Source organism: Typopeltis vanoorti, chromosome 18 (genome assembly GCF_054136105.1).
Source record: "Typopeltis vanoorti isolate ZY-2024b chromosome 18, IOZ_Tvanoo_1.0, whole genome shotgun sequence".
Classification (NCBI taxonomy): Eukaryota; Metazoa; Arthropoda; class Arachnida; order Uropygi; family Thelyphonidae; genus Typopeltis; species Typopeltis vanoorti.
Window position 1 is genome coordinate 97,701,386 of NC_143566.1, and position 21,487 is coordinate 97,722,872.

Here is a 21,487-nt window from a genome sequence, read left to right on the forward strand (position 1 = left end):
GAGATATTTAGTCAGATGCTGCCATAGGCCAGGGAATGAGGAGGGTGGTGGTAATGATGAAGAAATGTATAACAATGGTGATTTTAATTATGGTAATATAGATTGGAATGAAGAGCAAGCCTTTAGGTATGTGGAAAATAAATTTCTTGGGTCCTTGAGAAAGAACCACTTAGGCAGTATACACTATAGTATGGACATGCGAGAATCAAGAGTCTTTGATCTAAATTTTATTGGAGAATGTTATATTTCTCCTCAGTTGATGAGGTTTTTTGATGAGAGAAATTGCTGCTACAAGGCAAAGAACATTGAATGTACAGATAATCAGGTGATGGTTCCACTGTATAAGATAAGGCACCAATTAAGCCTCATTTGGATTTCTTTCCACAGATCTGGTTACCTGCTAGATTGGTGATAAGGAAACTTTGGAGAGAATGCAGAGATAAATAACCAAGAGTGTCTCAGGACTTTGGAATATTAAGTATCAGGAGAGATTAAGGGAATCTGGTCTTCAGAACTTAGCCTATAGGAGGAGGTGGAGAAGAATGAGAGTTATATGATTCACACATATAAGTTGGTGAGAAGAATCTCTCCAATAGATACAAAGAAATTAGTTCATGAGATAATGAGTCACATGAGAGCTATCCCTGGAAACTGAACAGAAATTATGTGAGTAAAGAGCAAAAAGGAGATTTTTTGCTTGCAGGTGGTGAATGAGTGGAATGCATTGCTGGTGGTTAGTTCCAGAAAATTAAATGCATTCAAGACAAGATATGACTTATTGTTGTCTGTGAGTATCCAAACTCTTGTATTGAGTCTTCAGACTCCATGGAGTCTTAGAAGTAATACTAATAATACATTTGCATTGGTACTGTGGAAAGGCTGAAGGTTAGATAATCTGCAAAACTACACTAGAGACCAAACATGAAGCTTGTGGCATTATTATGAAGTGAATATATGAAATAACATTGTATGATGTTTTAAATAATGGTTTCACACATGTAAGAGAAAACTAAATAAAATGTATCACTCCTTTATATTTTGCTCAATATGCCATGAGCCTCATTCGGGGAGAAGGTAGAAGAATTGGTAACATTTAAATTATGAATACAAGAAATTATTATTTTTATCATTAGAAGACCCCATCAGCTTATCATACTGCCTTAAACATATTCAAATTCTCTGCAGACACCATGCTCTCAGGCAATGCATTTCAATCATTCACAATTTTCCACAAAAAAAAAACTGCTTCTCAATCCCATTGCTCACACTCATCTTATACAGCTTCCAGGGATGACCCCTTGTTCCCCCCATTTTATCAAAAACCTCTTCAATGTTAATCCTGTAACAACCTTTACCAACTTGTATGTCTCTATCATACTATCCCTCTTCCTCCTATCCTTCCATCCCTCTTCCTCCTTACAGTGGACTCTGTAAATTGCAACTTCTCAACCTTTCTTCATATTCAACATTGCAGAGATCGGAAACTACCTTAGTCAATTGCCTTTGAACCCTTTCCAACATCTCTTCGTCCTTTTGAAAACCAGGTAACCAAATCTATGCACAGTAGTTCATATGTGGCCTAATCAAAGCTTTATACAATGGAACAAGAATATGCCAGAATTCATTCTGGCATATTCTGGACAACAGAAATCATTATGTTGTCCTAACAACTTTGGCAGTGTGTCCTCTAAATTTTAGATTGTTATCCACCATTACCTCAAGATGTATCTCTTCCACCTCCAACAATATACCCCACCAAGAGGAAATTCTACATTCCATCTTTGTATTCCCAAATTTTAAAACCTTACATTTTGCAACATTAAACTAGCATCTCCCACTCCCTTGTCCATTCACTCAGCCTATTCAAATCTTCACTTTGCATCATCTGCAAACCGCTCAATATCCCCATTCAAGTCTTCCCCAATATCATTATCATACAAGTTAAACAGCAGTGGCCCTAAAACAGACCCCCCCCCCTCCCACTGAGGCACACTTCTAATGACTTTCCTCTTCTTGGATATTGCTTTCCCATACACAATTTACTAACATCTATCAGATAGCCAATCTCCAATCCAGTGCACTAGCACCCCATCTGCTCTAGTTTACTATCAACTTATTCTGTGGTAATGTATCAAAGGCCTTTGCAAAATCAAAGTACATTACTGTGTATCCATTTCCCTCATCCAATGTAGCTGTCACCTTATTGTAATAAGTAAGTAGATTACTAAAATATGACCTCCCTTCAACAAATCTGTTCTTTCTATCAAAGATAATACCACCATTGTCAACCCAGTTCTGGATCCTGGTTCTCACCAGCTTCTCCAACACTTTAACCACTACACCTGACAGACAGATTGGCCTATAATTTCATTCTTGAGTTCTGTCGCCTCCCTTACAAAGTGGTAGAATCTTGCCTTCCTTCCTTCCACTCATCTGGAACTTGACCAAATGAAAGACTCATATTAAACAAATATGTCAACTGCTTTGCACATTCTTTCAAAATATATATCATCAAGTCTCACAGCCTTATTAATATCAAATTTGCTCACTCATAGTCAGTCTCTCCTCCTCCTCATCATCATCCAGTGCTCTCAAATTCTCCATGTCACATTCACAAGGATGAAAAACCTTTATGAACTGCTCATTAAATATCTCAACTATATCCTCTGCAGCAATTGTCCTTATACCATTTTCTCCAGTTATTGTTATCCTACTATAATTTTTTTTTTTTTTTTTTTGCTGGCTACATATTGAAAAAACTTAGGATTTTTTAGAATATTATACGGCATGCGTAGAATATCACATATCTTGGTTGCAGCTGCATAGGAAGAAACAGTATTAGAGTTCAGAGAAGTGGGTGTAGATGTATAATTAATTCAAAAAAGATTATAAACAATTAACAGCAATCACTTCCCAAAACTTAGAGATAGGCATGCAATCTGTCCTATTAAGATTAGGAAGATGGCATAGGGGCTTCACACGATTCAAAACAAAATAAAACAAAAAAAAACAATTGGTTTGAACCTCCAACAGTGTAGCATCTTGGTATGGTTTTATTTAACTCTATGTCTAGTGTCAGTGACATGATCAGCAAGGCCTGAACCTTCAGATTCCAAAAATCTTATATAATCTTGATGTATTTGGATTTTAATCATAGCAGAATGGCCAGTCTGTCAAAGTAGCAAAGTTGAGTAGGATAGAGTATTTGATAAATACCAGCTAAGGATAGAGGTGATAATGTATCTTTCCGTAAGAAGTAAGATGACAACTTCTGGGGTGGTTTGAAGGTGGTATATAGATTATATCTGCCAAATGTTTTTGTTATTTGTTCAGAAATTCCTTTAAGGTAGGGTATGTGAATCTTTTTAACATCAGATTGCAATCTAGGAGATAGAGATAATAATTATCTAATATTTTTTGTATTAAGGACTCACATATCCATTAAGTAATTGAGTTGTTGATCTTTGGTCCAAGCAAGTATGTTTTTCCTTTTTGGAATCATTAATCTCACACTCAGAAAAAATTGACTGTAGAAATCACTATTTCTGGCAGTGATAGGCAGGAACACTAACCACCAGCAATTTTTGCTGCACTAAATCTACAAATAATCAGTAGAGATGCCTCTACTGGTAATGGGTTAGAGTGGAGGCTAGCTACCTACTAATTTCCAAAAGATAGCTGAAAGAGTCTGTCCCATTTGGTGAATAAAACAGCATTGGAAGATTTACTTATTTTTATAAATACAAACCAACTAGTGAAAACCAATTTTGACAGGCATAGAAGACTGTGGATTCCCTGCCTTATCATGACATAGATTTATATGGAGCCAGGTTACTGTGCCTTATAACATGCAGTATACATATTAGATCTGTATGAAACTAAGTTAATCACCTTAGTCATAGCAGTCCACTGAACTCAATGCATTAAGCAGAGGCATATACAATTTGTTGGACATAAATTGGAGGTTTTTCTCTTAAAAATAGTAACCTTTATTTTGTATCATAGCTAACAAAAACTAAACCTAATTATAGTTAAGAAAATACAATTTTTTTCATTGTTTTTTTTTTTATTTATATAAACTGTATCTTTATTTACAGAGTTCTGAAGCCCATGCAGTTTTGCTCTGTAACTTGTTTCTTGGGTTTGGACTAGATGCTTATGTTTGTTTAGGTTCTGACAAGAATAGATGTCCTATTGCTTGGGTCATGACTTTTGGAAAAGAAGAGCAAGTTTATTTTTGGGACTGTTTGACATCTATAAGGTTATGAATGTTATTAATTAATTTGATATATATTATAAAACATGTTTATTACACTATACGGTAATATAGTAAACAGGATTTTTTACCATGTGAGATCGTAAAAAGTATAGTTTCAGTATAGTATCTATAAAAGTTTCTTACAAGATTGCTTGATGCATTTTGAAGATAAAACTAAAGTGATATGTCATCTCAAAGGCTATTGAAAGTAAACATTTTCAAAGGCAATGTTTTTATCAGAAATGCAGAATATAATTTTCAAGATGCTTATGCAGTTTAGAACAGCCACAGTCAGTAACCAAAAACAGCTGCCACTTGTATGCCATTATTAGCTTCCACATTGGCACAGTGGATCTAAGAGGATATCATTCTTCAACATGATGTTGCTTTACTTGATGATAAATTTATTGGAAAATGGCTTAAAGTCTGTTTATTTCAAAACCTTCCTCAAGTTAAATTTTTTTTTCTTGTCAGCTCCCCCCCCCTTTCCCCTTCTCAAAAATATCATTGAAATAAACAATTGCACATATTCTAGAAATATTGATGGAAGAATCGTATTCTATAGAGCAGAAGTACCATAGAGCCTTGGATTTTTTCAATGAGAAATGTAAAGCCTGAATTTGAATATTTTTTATTTATTTATTTATTTTTGAATCAGAAAGAGATCTGATATGTTTCTTTCAAGAGAAGCTCAGGGTTATCAGTACACACCAAAATTTGAAACAAGTATATATACATAATTTTCTATTCTGGAATACCAATAACCCTGAGCTTCTCTTGAAAGAAACATATCATATCTTTTTCTGAATCAAATAAATAAATAAAATTAAAAACTTGCTTTTGGATATGTATAATGCTATGCATTATTAGAAGGGCCAGCCCACTACTCTTTATAGGGGTTTCATCAGTGGGAGCCTGACCCAAGAAAGATACCCAAGTTGAATTAATGAAGAAGTGATATATTTCCCATATCTAAGTATTGAAAAGGTATATCACCTTTTAGAACTGTCTCTAATCCAGAGTATTTTAATAATATAGTGATACACCTTTTCTCCATATATACATGGGAAATATAAGACCTCTGCATTGCTTGAGCCTTGGTATTTCTTCTGGGTCTGGTTCCCACTGATGGCATTTAGTGGTGCTTGTCTTTGGATTTGCTTACCTCCTGGGGAGTGGAGAGGTTCTGCTTGGTGGTGGATTTTTGCCTGTCACTGAGTGGAGCCACTGCTGGGTTTCCTATCCTGGAGTCATCCAGGTTTGAAGTGATGAGTTTAGTAGTGATCTTTTAGGATCACTTAGTGTGATTTATAGTGATTTTATAGGTCACTAAGAGTTTTTGGAGAGGCATCCCTGCATTTTAACATACCTCAATAAATGTTGAAACCAGTCTGGATAATGGCCCTTCCATAATGCATAGAATTATACATGTCCAAAAGGAAGTGTGCATGCTTTGCACAGATATATATATATATATAGAGAGAGAGAGAGAGAGAGACTAACGATGAAGTCATCAGTCTCTATGTATACAAGTAGCCTAATCATGAAGATACTTCATGTGCAAACTTTGTTTACATTTGGATAAATGATTAAATAAGAATATAAATTCTTGCCAAGTTTAATCTAATATATAACCAAGTGAAACAAACTTTCTATAAGTCAGCTGATGTTGTCTTTCTTTTATTGGAGAATGTTTTGGAGTTCTGCATCATGAGTTTATCATAGATATTTTGGTGCCTTGGTTCGTACACCAATTTCTGAAAGGAGGATTGTGGATGCAGAAACTGAATGGGATTTGAAGTGAGTGAAAAATGATCTTGATAGAAAAGACAGAAAGTGACTTGTAATGAAAACATGAACACCCAGTTGTATAATTTGAGAGGATGACTGAAGAGTGGGAGCTTCTTAGAAGGCCCATTTTACCAGATCCTGCTCTGAGGACATCATATTGACAGCACTAAGAAAGAATTAAAAAATAATTTTAATGCTTCTAGTAATTTGTCTCAATCACTGAGGCATCTTCAGGGAGTACAAATAACACACACAACATAACACATGGCTATGACTAAAGTCCTATCTAGGTGATGCACCCTCTATTGGCATTTGTAGGCAGCCTAGGATGTAAATTGGAACCTCTGACAATTAATGTTTCTCTAATTTTGTGAAGAATTTTGCCTGTATTTATTTAAATTTGGTTAATTTTTGAGTGCTGTTGCAGATTCCAAAAATAGTCTTTCTTTTTTAAATTTACAATGATGGAGCATAGTGGTTTTCTTCAAGAAGATCCTGTGAGTGGTATCCAACACATGGTCCACAAGACCAGATGGACCAAAGCCATGATTGCAGATGTAATTTGTGTCCATCTAAATGATTGGTGGCTGATCTACCTGTCTGTCTGAAGTTTGCCAACTTGCAGAACAGGGTACTTTATATACTGCAGGCTATGAGAGAGGAGGGATCTGATGTTTGGTAGAACAGATAAGGACAGCAAGTTTCCAATGGGACTTAAAAAATATGTAAAGGTTGTACATTTTTAAAGAAATGACCATTTTTCATGATATACTCTGGACAAAAGGGATAGTGATGGAATTTCTGAAATTCTTCTGAAGGGATTGGGGGAGGGAGGGGGGATTGATTATTATTTTTTTAATTCTGTAAGCATTATAGCCATTGGATAGGAAGGTGTTATGTATATGATTGGGTTCTGTTGAAAGAGAGGTTCTAATGGAACAAAGATTGCAGGCTGTATTGATTAGAGTTTTAATGATGCAATATTGTTGGGAGGGGTGGTGGTAGTGAGAAAGTTTGTGAATGTATCTGCCTGTGTGAGTGAGCTTTCTGTAAACAGTGGATGAGAGGTTACCATTTGGAAGGCATGTTACTAAGGTGTCTAGGAAGGGTAATCTATTGTTATTTTCCTTTTTCCATTGTAAACTAGATTCTTGGATGTAGATTATTGAGGTGACAGAGGAAGTAGTCTAATGTGTCCGGGCTATGAGGCCAAATAGAGAGCTTAATCTGTGAGGGAGAGCTGAATCTATCGCTTGTTTTTCAAAGTTTACCATGTAAAAATTGGGAAGTATAAGTGAAAGTGTGTGGTGGGGGGGGGCATAGCATTTCCAGGCAGCTCTATAAAGAATATTTTGAAATTTTTTTCTGTGTGAAATGTTAATATTCAGATCCTCATTGCTTAGAGTTTAATCTGTACTTGCTTGTTTCATTTTTTCATAATAATGTTTCATAATGACAATATTCATATACATTTTTATGCAGGTATGTTCATCAAAAAGATCACAGTGCTGACACATTTTCAGCAGTTCATGCAGAGCCTTTTAAAACAGTTGGATGCATTTTTAACCATAAAAGTTTTTTTGCCAACTGTCAGGTAAAATTATTATTATTAGTATTATTATTACATGACACTTGCATGGAGTCTGAGGACTTTTGGGAGGCCACTCTAATTTATTGTATGCAACTCTTTCCATCTACACTAATACTTCTTAATTATCTTTTGAAAATTATATGAACATGTTTTTGAGAGATAAAATGTTTGATGAATTTGGTGATAATATGGTATCTTAGAATGTGCTTTGTTTCAAATACATCATTTATGTGTCTCAAATACATGATTGAATATGATTTTGGATTTCTGGGAATTATTTCCATGTAGCTCAGTTTAACAATAAGAGAAATGTACTAAATGAATAAGAAGCTAACCGTTTGACTTATCTATAAGACCACAAATTAAATCTTAAATATTAGCATTTCATTTTTAGCGTTATATGCAACCTTCATGGACTGAATTGTGTTATTAAAAAAGAATATAGTGTGTTCAATGTACTCATTGCCAAGAGTGAATTTTGTATGGTATGAAAGTGAGAGTGGAGAACGGATGTGTTGGGAATGTTCCAAGTGTGAGTGCAAGAAATGTGAATCATGTGGAAAGCAGGAGGATGAAATAACTAATATTAGCAATGCTAGACAAGATAGTGAAACTGTTGTAGAGAATGTGGAAGGAGTAAAAGATAGTGAACAAAATATGAATGGGATTATGAAAGAAGTGGCTGAAGCTAATGGAGATGATAAGTTGACAGTGAAGAAAGAAATAGCATACTATTGATACCATAGTACTGCTTCAAGCTGCCTCTTAAGTATGTCATGATCACCTGCTTTGTAATTTCACATATACCCCTTCTTTAACTGGAATTTCCACATTTTGCTACCTCCCAAGTCAAGACCACATGATCACTTTTCCCAATCAGAGGCAATGTAGCCACCTTAATTATGGACAGGTCTTCTGATCTAATAACAAGATTCAACACTCTCATATCCCTAGTCCCCTCCGTTATTTTCTGCTTCAAGTAATTACCACTCAGTAAGCATATAAATCCTATTTTCTTCCAATCTATTCTTTCGTCTTCCAAACGTGTATCTACAAAGTAGAAGTCCCCCATAATAATTACTCAACTTTCACTCATTGTAATCTGCTGATGCATGTCTTCCACATCATTCCTGACCCCCCCCCCCACCGTCCTTTGGTGCAATCAGTTTTATATATTGTCTTATTGGCCTTAATCTCACCACAGATTGACTCAAAAGAACTGCCATCTGCACAACTGATTCCTACTCTTGTTGGCTGCAATTCATCTGCTATCATCAGCATAACCCAATCCCTTGTCCTCTGTCTACTCTGTCATTCCTGAAAATACTAAATCCATAACATTCTCTCTGTATAACTACATTGTTGCTGTTAGCAAAGCTCACTAATGCCTCTAACATTTAGAGAGGTTGCACTAACCAATGCTGCACCAAAATCTCCAATCTGCAAAACTTTTGCAGTTGCTGTTGTGAAAGAGACTGATGTGAAAATTGAGATGGATTAACAGGAGGTTCTCAGCATATCAAAAAATATCAGTGTAAATACAGCAGCGGAACTGGATGGCATGTCAGCCTTTGGACTACAAGAATGTGTAAGGTAATTTGCAGTGCCGCTGACAAAGTGTTTAATTGAAGTTTCATTTGGCAACGTTTCAAGGGAGTGGAAAGATGGTAAGTTTGTTCCATTATGTAAAGATAGTTCCAAGACAGAAGCAGCAAATTACAGGCCAATTGATTTCCCAGGAGTAGTAATTAAAATACTGGAAAATTTGGTTAAAGTTAAAATCTAGCAGCAGGAAGAGAGGAATACAATACTCTATATTTGGCAGCATGGCTTTGTAAAAGGTAGGTCTTGCCTTAGTAATTCACTCACATTTTATAATAGAGTGACAGCAGATTTAGACAACTGAAATGGCTTCACTATGAATGGCTTCGCCACATGATAGGTAGGTAGCTACACTACAGATTAGTACTTGCTGGAGTAGAATCTTTGAGAATGATGGTGACTAGTGAAGTACCTCAGAGCTGTTCTAGTGCCGCCACTCTTTAATTTGTATGAGGTCGTACATTATCACTCATATATTTGTGATATAGGGAATGATTTAAGGGGGAATATTTAGGTGATGGATATAATTACAAGATGATTTAAATAAATTGACATTGTGGACAAAGGGTAATGGCTGTCCATTTAATGTTGCAAAATGTAAGGCTATGAATTTCAATTTGAAAGAATTACATACTTTGTGTCACATTGACGGTACTGAATTGATGAGAGCAAGGACATGGAGTTAATGCTGGACAGAGGAGATGAAATTTAGAGGGCATATTGCAAATATGTCAAAGGATTGCTTGGATGTTGAAACATACTAAGGGTAAGGGGTAAAAATATTGAGGTTATTATTCCTCTATATAATGCTATGGGGAGCCTCCATAGCTCAGTCGGTATAGATGAAGCTCTTTGGTCGGGAAGACCTGGGTTCGATTCCTGTCTATGACGTGAGGAACTTTATCTGGTCTGTTTTGACTAAAGGTGAGTTAACTGGTCTCATACGGAGGTGGAAGGTTTATCACCTGGAAACTCAGGTTTTTCATCCCTGAGAACAGGCAAACCAGCACCGTGAACACACATGGATTACAGTCATGAATGCTTACGACAATATGTGGAAGAGATAGGGTCCTCACCACGTCGTTACGCCCATAGTTAACCATGAGTCACATCATGGTAGTCAACCTCCTATATAGGAGACGACACATGAATGGAAATGGGAATAATGCTATGATTCTGCTGCATCTTGACTACTGTGCACAGATTTGGTCACTTCAGTTTCTTTGAGATCAGGAGGTTAGAAGATTCAGAGACAAATGACCAAGTTAGTGTCAGTTTTGTGGAATTCTCCTTATGAGGATAAGTTGCAGAAGGTCTTTGGATTGCAAAGTTCAGTTGATAGCCAAGAAAGAGGCAGCAGGATAGAAACTTGTAAGTTATTTAAGGGTTTCTATAAGATTGACATGAAAGAAATTTCTTACTACATGTTGAATAGAGAGAGAGAGAGAGAGAGATCTAGGGGTCACTCCTGGAAATTGTGTAAAAGTGTGGTTAGCAAGTGTGCTGACTAGATTCATGTCATTCACCATGCAACGAATGGTGAATGCAATCTGGCAATCCATTCCTGTCTTCAATGGTTTGACAGGAATTCTGTCACTGGATTGCCAGAATTAGTTGTGAATGCCCCGACAGTGAAAGAGTTCAAGGAGGGGTGTGATGGGTGTTGTGTGTATAAAGGTTAGTGTGGGTATTCTGCAATACCCACATAAAATTTAATAATAATAATAATAATAAATGTAGTGGGGATGCATAAGTTCAAAGCTGGATAACTGGAAGGAGACCTCCACATATCCTTTTAAGGAATATTTGGAGGTCTCCTTCCAGTTATCCAGCTTTGAACTATCACTGGATTGCCAGAATTAGTTGTGAATGCCCCGACAGTGAAAGAGTTCAAGGAGAGGTGTGATGGGTGTTGTGTGTATAAAGGTTAGTGTGGGTATTTTGCAATACCCACTTAAAATTTAATAATAATAATAATAATAAATGTAGTGGGGATGCATAAGTTCAAAGCTGGATAACTGGAAGGAGACCTCCACATATCCATTTAAGGAATGTGGAGAACCAACCTGGGCTTCTGCCCTAATATCCTGTTCTCACCTTCTCATGGTGCACCCTGTTAGGTGCCTATTTAGATACTCTATAAACAAGGATAGGCTGGCAGTTTGGGATTTAGCTGATCAAATTGTATTCTTATTGACTTAAACTGTAATGCAGAATGATAATAAAATACAATAGAATTTCTTGCCAGCTGAGGCATCACCTGGTGTTGACACAAGACTGATGTTGTTTTCATCAGAGAACCAGGGTGAACAGTGAAAAGTTATATATGGGAACAAATCCCAGTGTCATCTTAGATAATACAGAGAAAGTACAGGTAACCCTCGTATAACGCGGATGTTAGGTTCCGCAGAAATGCCGTGTTATATAAATCACGTTATGCGAGTTTCAGATCACATAGAAAAAGTAGGGTTATGTTCCAAAATCTTTTTTTTTTAAATTATATAAACAACAATGACATATTCAACAAAAAATATATTTTTTGTTGGATTCAGGTAATTCATGTAAGTTAAGAAAACATATAAACTATGAAACAAAGACATAGTATAAAAGTATAAAAATTACAAATTGTACTTAAACTTCATTGCACATAATGCATAAATGTTTTAGGCAAAATAAAATAGTGCATATTTTCATCTTTCATAGCACGAGGATTTGAGGATTGGTTAATAAACACTGGTTTTGTCATGTAATCTGTAATCACCTGATGCATTACTACAAAACAGTAGAGTAATTCTATCTTTGTAAACTTTGAATCCAGGAGCTGATCTTTCATTTTTCGCAATATAGGTGTGTTTTTGCACTTTTTTCCAATATAACCTGGATTCATTTGCATTGAACACCTATTCTGCACTATAAATGGTTACAAACTTTGAGAGTTTTTTTGTTTAATAAGATTTCCATCCAAAGGAATTTTCTTTTGAGTGCAATCTTCTATCTAAATGAGATATTAGAAATTTCTCCATTTTTCTCATTATAATATTGTGTACACAAGCAGCACACTTTGCACTTACTATTGACCCAGCAATAAACACTTTCTCGGATTTTATGTTCATTGTGTTTGATTGTTTGAATTGTTGATTCATTTAAATTCAAAGTCCCTGCAAAAACTCCTGGTTTTTCTCCATTTTTCAACTGATCCAAGTTTTTAATATTTTTCTTCGAGAGAAATTAATTTTGTTTTCAATGTTGGTTTTTCCCTTTCATTGCAGTTTGTGGCCATTACTATAAAAATAATTTTTTACACAAAAAAGCAAGCATTACATATTGTATGTAACTCACCAGAAAATAAAGTGCTCAGCTTGAGATGAACACACTTATGATTTTTAATGTACTTTCCTGGCAGAAACGAGGACAATTTTCAACAATAAACGTTTTATACAGTAAGCAATTGAGGTACATGCGTGCTAAAGAGTATTTCCCCTAATATAAATTCGCTACTTATAATTACATGTGGGATACAGGCAGACACAAATTTAATGAAGATAAAATTTGATTTTTAAGTCGTGCGGTGAAAAACATATGAAAAGATAAAGGGTTACTACAGTTTGTAGACCGTGTTTTATCGGAACCGTGTTGTATAAGTACCGCATCCAACAAGGGTTATTGCAATTTTAGACCGCGTAATATCGAAACCGCATTGTATAAGTACCGCATTATACGAGGGTTATCTATACTTTGTAAAAGTAATGGGGTGTTTCATGGTGTTTTCCAAAGGCTGCCTCAAGAAGGTTGAATTCTTTGTATAACTTCTTCCTTACAGTCTCCATTTACTGTGATCTCTTGTCTCCTAGTTGTCACATTGCAAATCTGTAATAGCCCTTTTTTGTTTATGTATATATTATAGACTATTTATAGTGACCTCAGAAGATATATTTAAAAACCTTGAATTATAGTAAATGGAAAAGAGCTAAATCACCTATATTATCCTGATGATATTGTTCCTCTAGACAGCTCAGCAAAAGAACCTCAAGAAATATCAATGAACTGAATGGATAAAAAAAATATATATATTTAATATAATGTATAATGTATAATAAATTGTCTTTAAGTGGGAGATGAATGTTATTGTCAGTGTGAGACCACCTCGCTGTTTACTGGAGATCTGAAGTGGCTTGAAAAAGAGTTATGTTGTTTATTTCTAGAGTAGTGTTTTCAGATTATGTAAAATATATATAAAATTAATAAAAATAGAAAGAAAATCCATATTATTACTGTACTATAGATTTAAAACCTTTTGTGTGTGGGAGTCACAAATTAAATAATAATAAAATAAAATAAATACGAAGCTAAAATAAAATTGATAAACATGAACGCAATTTCATTTGAATTAAGATATATAAACAAGGTTTCCCAGTAAGTCCTATAATATCATAAAAATATATCACTACCTATTACTCTATAAATTAAAGATGCTAAGAAATTATATTCTTAGTTTCATCCTTTATTATTATTATTATTATTAAGCGATACCTCCAGGGAGTACAAAGACTCATTGAGGAAGGGCACCTACTCTACAACTCTCTGTTTCCACCACTCAATCCACCTACTGCAATGAACTACAACTGTACCAATGCCATCTACTGTCCTCCACCATCACTAGTATTTTCAAAGATAATCACAAACATCCATTCCCACGGCGGGATTCGAACCCAAAGAATTTTGGCTGGAGAGTGGATATGCTAAGCATTTGGCCAACCAGGCTGGCAATTCAAGTGTGAGTAAGCAAACAAAGTTTGCATACGAAGTAACTTCATTACAGAGCAACTCATATATAGAGGCTAATGACTTCACATCAATTGCCTTAGTATCATAATGCAACACACATATTCTTACAGACATATATAATGCTATATATTATGGGAAGGGCCACTACCCAAACTAGTTTCAGGCTTTATTGAGGTCTCATCAATAAAGATCGAAACTGGTCTGGGTAGTGGCCCTTCCCATAATGTATAGCATTATACATGTTTGTAAGGATGCGTGTGTTGCATTATGGGATACTACGGCAATTGATGTGAAGTCATTAGCCTCTATATTATGAGTTGCTCTGTAATGAAGCTACTTTATATACAAACTTTGTTTGCTTATACTTGGATAAAGGATGAAACCAAGAATATAATTTCTTGGCATCTTTAATTTATAATATAACCAATTGAAAAACTTTGAACACCTATTTCTCTGCTATCAAAATATGTCTTAAATTTAATAAAACCTTTTATAAAAAAAATCCAAAATTATGTTGATTAGCACAGATATTTTTTGTAATAAAAAGAATACAAGACTATTACTAGATATTAATTTAACTTCCTTCAATGCAACATCTCTCTGTACTAATGTATGAGGGGGGGGGGCAAAAAAGTTCTGATAAACACCTAGAACAAAAATGATATTGAAGCAACTGATATAACCACAAGAAAGAATATATCTTGAAACCTTTTAACCCCGTGTTTCATCAAATTATAATGCTTTGTTCTTTTTCTTTTAGGATATATAAGAAGACATATCAGAGATTTTGAAGAAATTCGAAGACAGAGAGATGTTGTCTGTCAAAAAGTTTTTCGTGCTACAAGAAAGAGACAAATGATTTTGAGAGCGTATGGTGTGAGGTAGAGGTAGGCAAGACAGGATATTTAGTGGGGTGTTGCTACAGACCCAGGAGCACAGAGGATGGGGACCAGGAGATGTTTAGACAGCTAAGTTTGGCAAGTGCAAGAAGAATGATTGTTATGGGAGATTTTAACTTCACTAGTATAAATTGGAGAGAGGAAGATGCATGTAACAATAGGGGAATGGAATTTCTAGAATTCTTGAGGGACAAATGTCTTAGGCAACATGTAACAGAGGGAACAAGAGGTTCAAAAATTTTGGATTTGGTTATAGCATCAGAAGAGTTGATAATAACTGAGTTGACGTCTCTCCCACCAGTTGGAGAGAGTGACCATATGGTGTTGACTTGGAAAATGAATAGACATGCAGGAGTATCAAAGAGAAGGGAACCTATGTGGAATTATAAGGCAGGTGATTATAATAGTCTTAGACGTCAACTTCGGGAAGTTTCATGGAGGGAGGAATTGGAAGGCCGGGATATCACCAGTGCATGGGAAATTGTGAAAGAATATTTGTTATCAGCAATGGTAAGTTGTATACCACGAGTGAAGAAGAGGACGCAATTTGGAGTAAAGTGGATGACAAACAATATTAAACAGGAATTGCATGCGAAAAAGAGGCTATGGAAGAGATATAAGGAGACAGGTGAAGAGATGCATGAGGAATATAAGACACAGGCCAGAAGAGTGACTCGTGTGGTAAGGAAAGCGAAACTGGAATATGAGAGGAGATTGGCCCTAAGATCCAAAGAAAATCCTAGGGAATTTTTTAGCTATGTGGCCAGAAGGAGGAGAAATGACTGTGGAAGAATGATATTGTGGGATAAAAATGGGAATAGAGAGACTGATGCAGAGGACATAGTGGAATGGTTCAATGAACACTTTATTGGAGTATTTCATCCTGGAGGAGTCAGTTTTAATGCTAGAGGGATAGGACTGGTTCGAGGTCTGGAGGTACAGGAGGAGAGCGTGTTTCAGATACTGAGTACTCTGGATGTCAGTAAAGCTGTGGGACTGGATGGTATTTCACCACGAGTTTTGAGAGAATGTGCTAGGGAATTGACAGTGCCTTTAACGTGGCTTTTCAATGAAAGTCTGGCTTTGGCAAAGGTGCCCAGGGAATGGAAGGAAGGTAAGATAGTGCCATTGCATAAGGGTGGTAACAGCTGGAAGTGTCTAATTATAGGCCAGTCTGTGTGTCATCAGTAGTTGTTAAGATCTTGGAGAAAGTAGTGAGGGACCGTATACAGCATTGGGCAGATGAGGGTAATGTTATCTGTGAGAATCAACATGGATTTGTGAAAGGACGCTCTTGTTTTAGCAATATGCTAGCCTTTTATAATAAAGTTACAAGAACATTAGATGAGGGAAAGGCATATACTGCAATTTTCTTAGACTTGGCGAAGGCATTTGACAGGGTGCCACATGATAAGCTGATATTTAAGTTGCAGCACATGGGTCTGGATGTCAGATTGGTCAACTGGATTCAGGATTGGCTGTCTGATAGGTATCAGAGAGTTGTGTATGGTGGAGCAGTTTCCAGGAGGCAGAGGGTTACAAGTGGGGTCCCACAGGGCTCAGTACTAGGACCTATATTGTTTAACCTTTATATCGATGACATAGCCAGTGGATTGCAGGGGGATATTCAGTTGTTTGCGGATGATGCGAAGCTGGGAAGGATTATTAGTAATAGTGCAGATGTGGTAGCCCTGCAAGAGGATTTAAATAAACTAGATAGATGGGCAAATGAATGGGGGTGTCAGTTTAATGCAGCAAAATGTAAGGTCTTGAGGTTTGGGAAACATCGATGGGATGCTGCATACTCTATGGGAGGAGTTATACTGGAGGAAGTAGGGGAGACAAGAGATCTGGGGTTGATGATTGATAGAAACCTGAAGTTTAGGGGACATATTGCAAAGGTGGTGAAGGTAACACAGAGGATTGCTGCTATTATGAGAAGGACACTGACCTGCAGAGATAAGAGGGTTATCATTCCGTTGTATAAGTCTCTGATCAGACCACACTTGGACTATTGTTCTCAGATTTGGTCCCCAGGATTTGAAGGGGATAAATTAACTGTGGAAAGGATACAAAGACGGATGACAAAGATGGTTTCAGGACTGTACAAGGATAGTTATGAGGATCAGCTGAGAGAATGTGGACTGCAGAGTTTGGTGGATAGAAGGAGAGGTGATATGATTGAGACTTTTAAACTGTTGAGAGGTGGTTACAGGGTTGACACTGGGGAGTTCTTTCGCTTGGTTGATCAGCAGGAAGGAGTGATGACAAGAGGCCATCCCTGGAAGTTACGAACGGAAACTGTGAGCAAGAGGGTAAGGAGTGGTTTCTTTGTGTGGAGGGTGGTTGAGCCGTGGAATGCATTGCCTGATGGAGTGGTGGGGGCGAGAACGGTCAGTGAGTTTAAAGAGTGGTATGATAAACTTTGTGTTTCTCAGGGGGGGACCTCCCCTCGATGAGTCTTGACAGACTTTATGTCTTAGGAAGGACCTCCCTCAATGAGTCTTTTGACTCCTTGGAGGCCTGAATAATAATAATAATAATAATAACTGAGATTCTCCAAACTTAGTGTGAGACTTTAGGGGACTGTGCCCCAGCATGTCCAATATTTGTCAGATGGGTGGCCAAGTTTAAAACTAGTCATCCTGAGACAAGAGATGCCCTCATGTCAGGAAGACCTTTCACAGTGATCATACCTGAAAACATCAATGCAGTGCATGCTATGATCTTTGCAGTTTTTTAGATGAATACCATCAAACATTGCAAAGACTCTTGAAATATCCAGGGAACAAGTTGGGGTCATTATCCACCAACATCTTGACATGCAGAAGCTCTCAGCGAAGTGGTTTCCCCCAATGTTTGAATGGACATCAAAAGAGAGAAAGTGTGCTGTCATCTCAAGTGATTTGGGGTCATTTTGAAAAATTTACAAATTTTTTGGCTCATATTGTGACTACTGATGAAACATGGCTTCATCACTATGATCCAGAAACTAAACAACAGTCAATGGAGTGGACAAACTGCTTCAAGTGAAGTAGGATACCAGTGATGAAAGATATTTGAATCTGACAAGCAGACATTCCCCGACATCTTACTGGCAATATAGTGATGATTTCTTTATCTGAGGATGCTTTCATTATTTTTATTGAGTTGTTGCAGTTGGAGTTTTCTGTGGTATCATCATTAAATGTGTGCATTAATATGGGTAGATTTAAATTACAAAATATATTATGAGGGTGGCCTGAAAAGGTCTTGGCCTCAACCATAGATGGCAACACTATCGGCAATATTTTTTTTTCTAAGTTGGTACATCTGTCATAAGCATCCATGTGAAATTGCAAGTCATTATATCAAGTAGTTTGTTTTATACAGCTGTCTGAAGCAAAAGTTTTGTCTGTATCTCTCGAAATGGATAAAATTGAGTATCGTGTGATTATAAAATTCTTTGTAAAAGAAGGTTTAACTCCAAAAGAAATTCATTCAAAGTTTATAAAAGTTTATGGGCACTCTTCTCCTTCATTTTTGACAATTAAAAAATGGGCTGCTGAGTTTAAATGTGGCCATACCAGCTTTCAAGATGATCCACGTGAAGGATGTCCAAAAAGTGTAACAACACCAGAAATCATTGATTAAGTGCACGATATGGTATTGGATGACCAGCAAGTCGAAGTGCATGAAATTGCTAAGACTATAGGCATTTCAAAAGAATGTGTAGGATATATTTTGCACGAAGAATTGCAAACGAAAAAGCTTTGCTGAAGATTGGTGCCACGCTTCCTCATAGCAGATCAAAAACGCACTCGCATCAAAATCTCTGAACAGTGCTTGGAGCATTTTAACAAGAATAAAATTGATTTTGTGTATTGATTTATTACTATGAATGAAACTTCGATTCACCATTATACATCAGAATCCAAATAGCAGTCGAAACAGTGGACAGAAGCCGGTTGTTCAGCGCCAAAGAAGACAAGGTTGGTTCCATCAGCAGGAAAGGTCATGGCATCTTGAAAAGAGTAAAACAATAACCGGGGAATATTATTCCGATCTTTTAACCAGACTAGACAAAAAAATTTGTGAGAAAGGACGCAGTTTGCAGGGAAAAAATCATCTTTCATCAGCACAATGTACCTGTACCTGCCCACAAAGGTGTTTTGGCAATGAGAAAATTAAGGGATCTTCACTATGAATTGTTGGAACATCCACTCTGTTCCCCAGGCTCCCCTGACTTCTATCTTTTCCCAAAACTAAAACTCTTCCTCGCTGGTCAGCGTTTTTCTTCGAATCAAGAGGTGATTGCAGCTGTAGAGGGGTATTTTGCAGATCTTACTGAGAACCACTACAGGGACAGGATAATGGAGCTGGAGCATCACTGGAATAAATGTATTAGTCTTAAGTGAGATTATGTCTAAAAATAAAAATAATTTTGAAATTATAAATTCGTTTTTTCATTGTTAGGTTGAGAACTTTTCAGACTATCCTCGTATATAGCACAAAACCATATAAAGTGTATGTAATCTGATTACTCACATTGATAACAGAAAATTGACATGATGCATTTTTGGGGATAAAAATATGTATACTCAGAAATAAACAAAATCATAAACAGCGTACGCTGCATTCATGTGCTTTCATTTACTAAGAAACTGGTTTCTATTTTATAGTACATGTATGTATTGACCTCAGAAACGAAGGAGTCACACCTGATATAGATGTTTTGCAATCATCATAGGATATTCATTCAGGAAAAGAACATTGTACATCATTGACAAAACTATTTTGCTGGCGAGTTCTTAGATCTACACAGAAAATTGTGCGAGGCTAATTATTTCTTAAAGAGTGGGTTGGGGTGGGGGAGTTCATGACATTCATTTGCCTTGACACCTATCTAATGGATAATTTACAAAATGATGAGACAGAAGATCCCTGTGTTCAGGACTAATTGGAATACTTAAATTCACGTGCAGATGAAATTAACCATCTTGAACTGCAATATGGTGAGGCAAATGCAACATTTAGAAATACTTTGAGTGAGTATAGTCAAAGATTAAAACAAGAAACTTGGGCGATGCATTCAGATTGCTAGACCATATTATGAAGCGGAAGAAGCTGCAAAACTGAAAACGTGGAGTGTGAAAAGGCAGCTGTGCAGTACCAGAGTGCTTCCAGTATTCATCGAGAAGCTATAGCCTTAGCAGAGCAGAGGTTCTTAAAGAAAGACACTGAATGGGAATTTGATGCTGCCTGGCAAGAAATGTTAAATAGAGAAACTATGAAACTAATGTGAGCAGAAGCTTTAAAGTTAGAAAGTGAACAAGAACATGAGAAGTATTCACAAAGGTTTACTGCTGCTGAAGAGAGGGCAAAAATGTTGGAATGACAACTGAAAAAGGACATTCTGAAATCAAGAAGCTACTTTGAACAAAAGAATATCTTTCAACAAACACTCTAGGATCTTAACGGTTGAGTAAATTCTCTTCAGAAAGCTGTATCTGATGCTAAGATGTATCATATGCCAATTGTTTACATAATCTTGAAAAAATATCTGAAGAGATTCATCATCGTCGAAGGTTACTTCAACCTCATGAGCCAGGTGTTGGAGCTGACTTGGAAGCTAGCTTATCTTCCTTAGATTTAAGTAAATTTCCACTCTCAGACACTGAAAGCACTTTTTCAGTTAGTGAAGATCAAGGAAAGGAATCTGTAGAAATAGATGATGCTCCAGTTCTTAGCCTTCCTCTTCTTCAAGTGCCAGTAGTAAAAACTTCTGCAACTCTGAATGTTTCAAAAAGGTATTTATTCTGAAAGTTCCTTGCATGCAGAGCTTGCAGAAAGCGAAAAGACTGATTCTGCTACTTATCCATACCTTCATCTTCTCAAAGAAGTTGTGTCTCTGGTCCTTTGCAGTCATCATCATCAAATTCCTGCCATGTACCCTCAAGGGGTGTACAGGCCTTTGCAGTCTGATAACGTAATTAAATCTTTTTCCCAAAGTAAACAATACAGGTCTGATATACTGTAAGATATAGATCTTAGTTGATCAACAGCCAGAAATAGTTTGGTGGATAGAAGGAGAGGTGATATGATCAAGATTTTTAGGGTGGACACTGGGGAGTTCTTTCACTTGGTGGAGCAGTGGGAAAGAGCAATGACAAGGGGCCATCCCTGGAAGTTACGAGAGGAGTGGTTTCTTTGCATGCAGGGTGGTGGAACCATCAAATTCATTGCCTGATAGAGTAGTGAGAGCAATAACGGTCAATGAGTTCAAGAAGTGGATGATAGACTGTGTTTCCTAAGAAGGACCTCCCATGATGAGTCTCTTGACTCCATGGAGGCCTGAATAATAATAATAATAATAATAATAAACAAAGGTTCTCCATGGCCAAAGAAGTTCTGAACCCAAAAGTCAGCAGGGAAGGTTCTTGCCATTGTCTTTGGAATATGTATGGTGTAATCCTCACCAAGTACCTCAAAAAAAAAGATGAAACTGTTACGGCAGCAGTTTATTCAACAGCTCTGAAGGAATTGAAGTAGGTACTGATGGAAAAATGCCACAGGAAACTG

The 21,487-nt window shown here is 36.6% G+C and overlaps 1 protein-coding gene and 1 pseudogene across 10 annotated transcripts in view; both read left to right on the forward strand.

The window, feature by feature from the left end:
- LOC150096973 (centrosomal protein of 76 kDa-like) overlaps positions 1–21,487 on the forward strand; it is a 224,173-nt gene that overhangs the window by 151,650 nt on the left and 51,036 nt on the right. For all 10 annotated transcript variants that reach the window (XM_090408529.1, XM_090408522.1, XM_090408523.1 and 7 more), the window contains 2 exons: positions 4,098–4,261; positions 7,532–7,643. In XM_090408529.1, the coding sequence (XP_090264655.1) occupies positions 4,098–4,261; positions 7,532–7,643 (276 nt within the window). The remainder of the gene's footprint in view (positions 1–4,097; positions 4,262–7,531; positions 7,644–21,487) is intronic.
- LOC150096974 (SH3 domain-binding protein 5 homolog) lies at positions 18,974–21,109 on the forward strand (annotated as a pseudogene).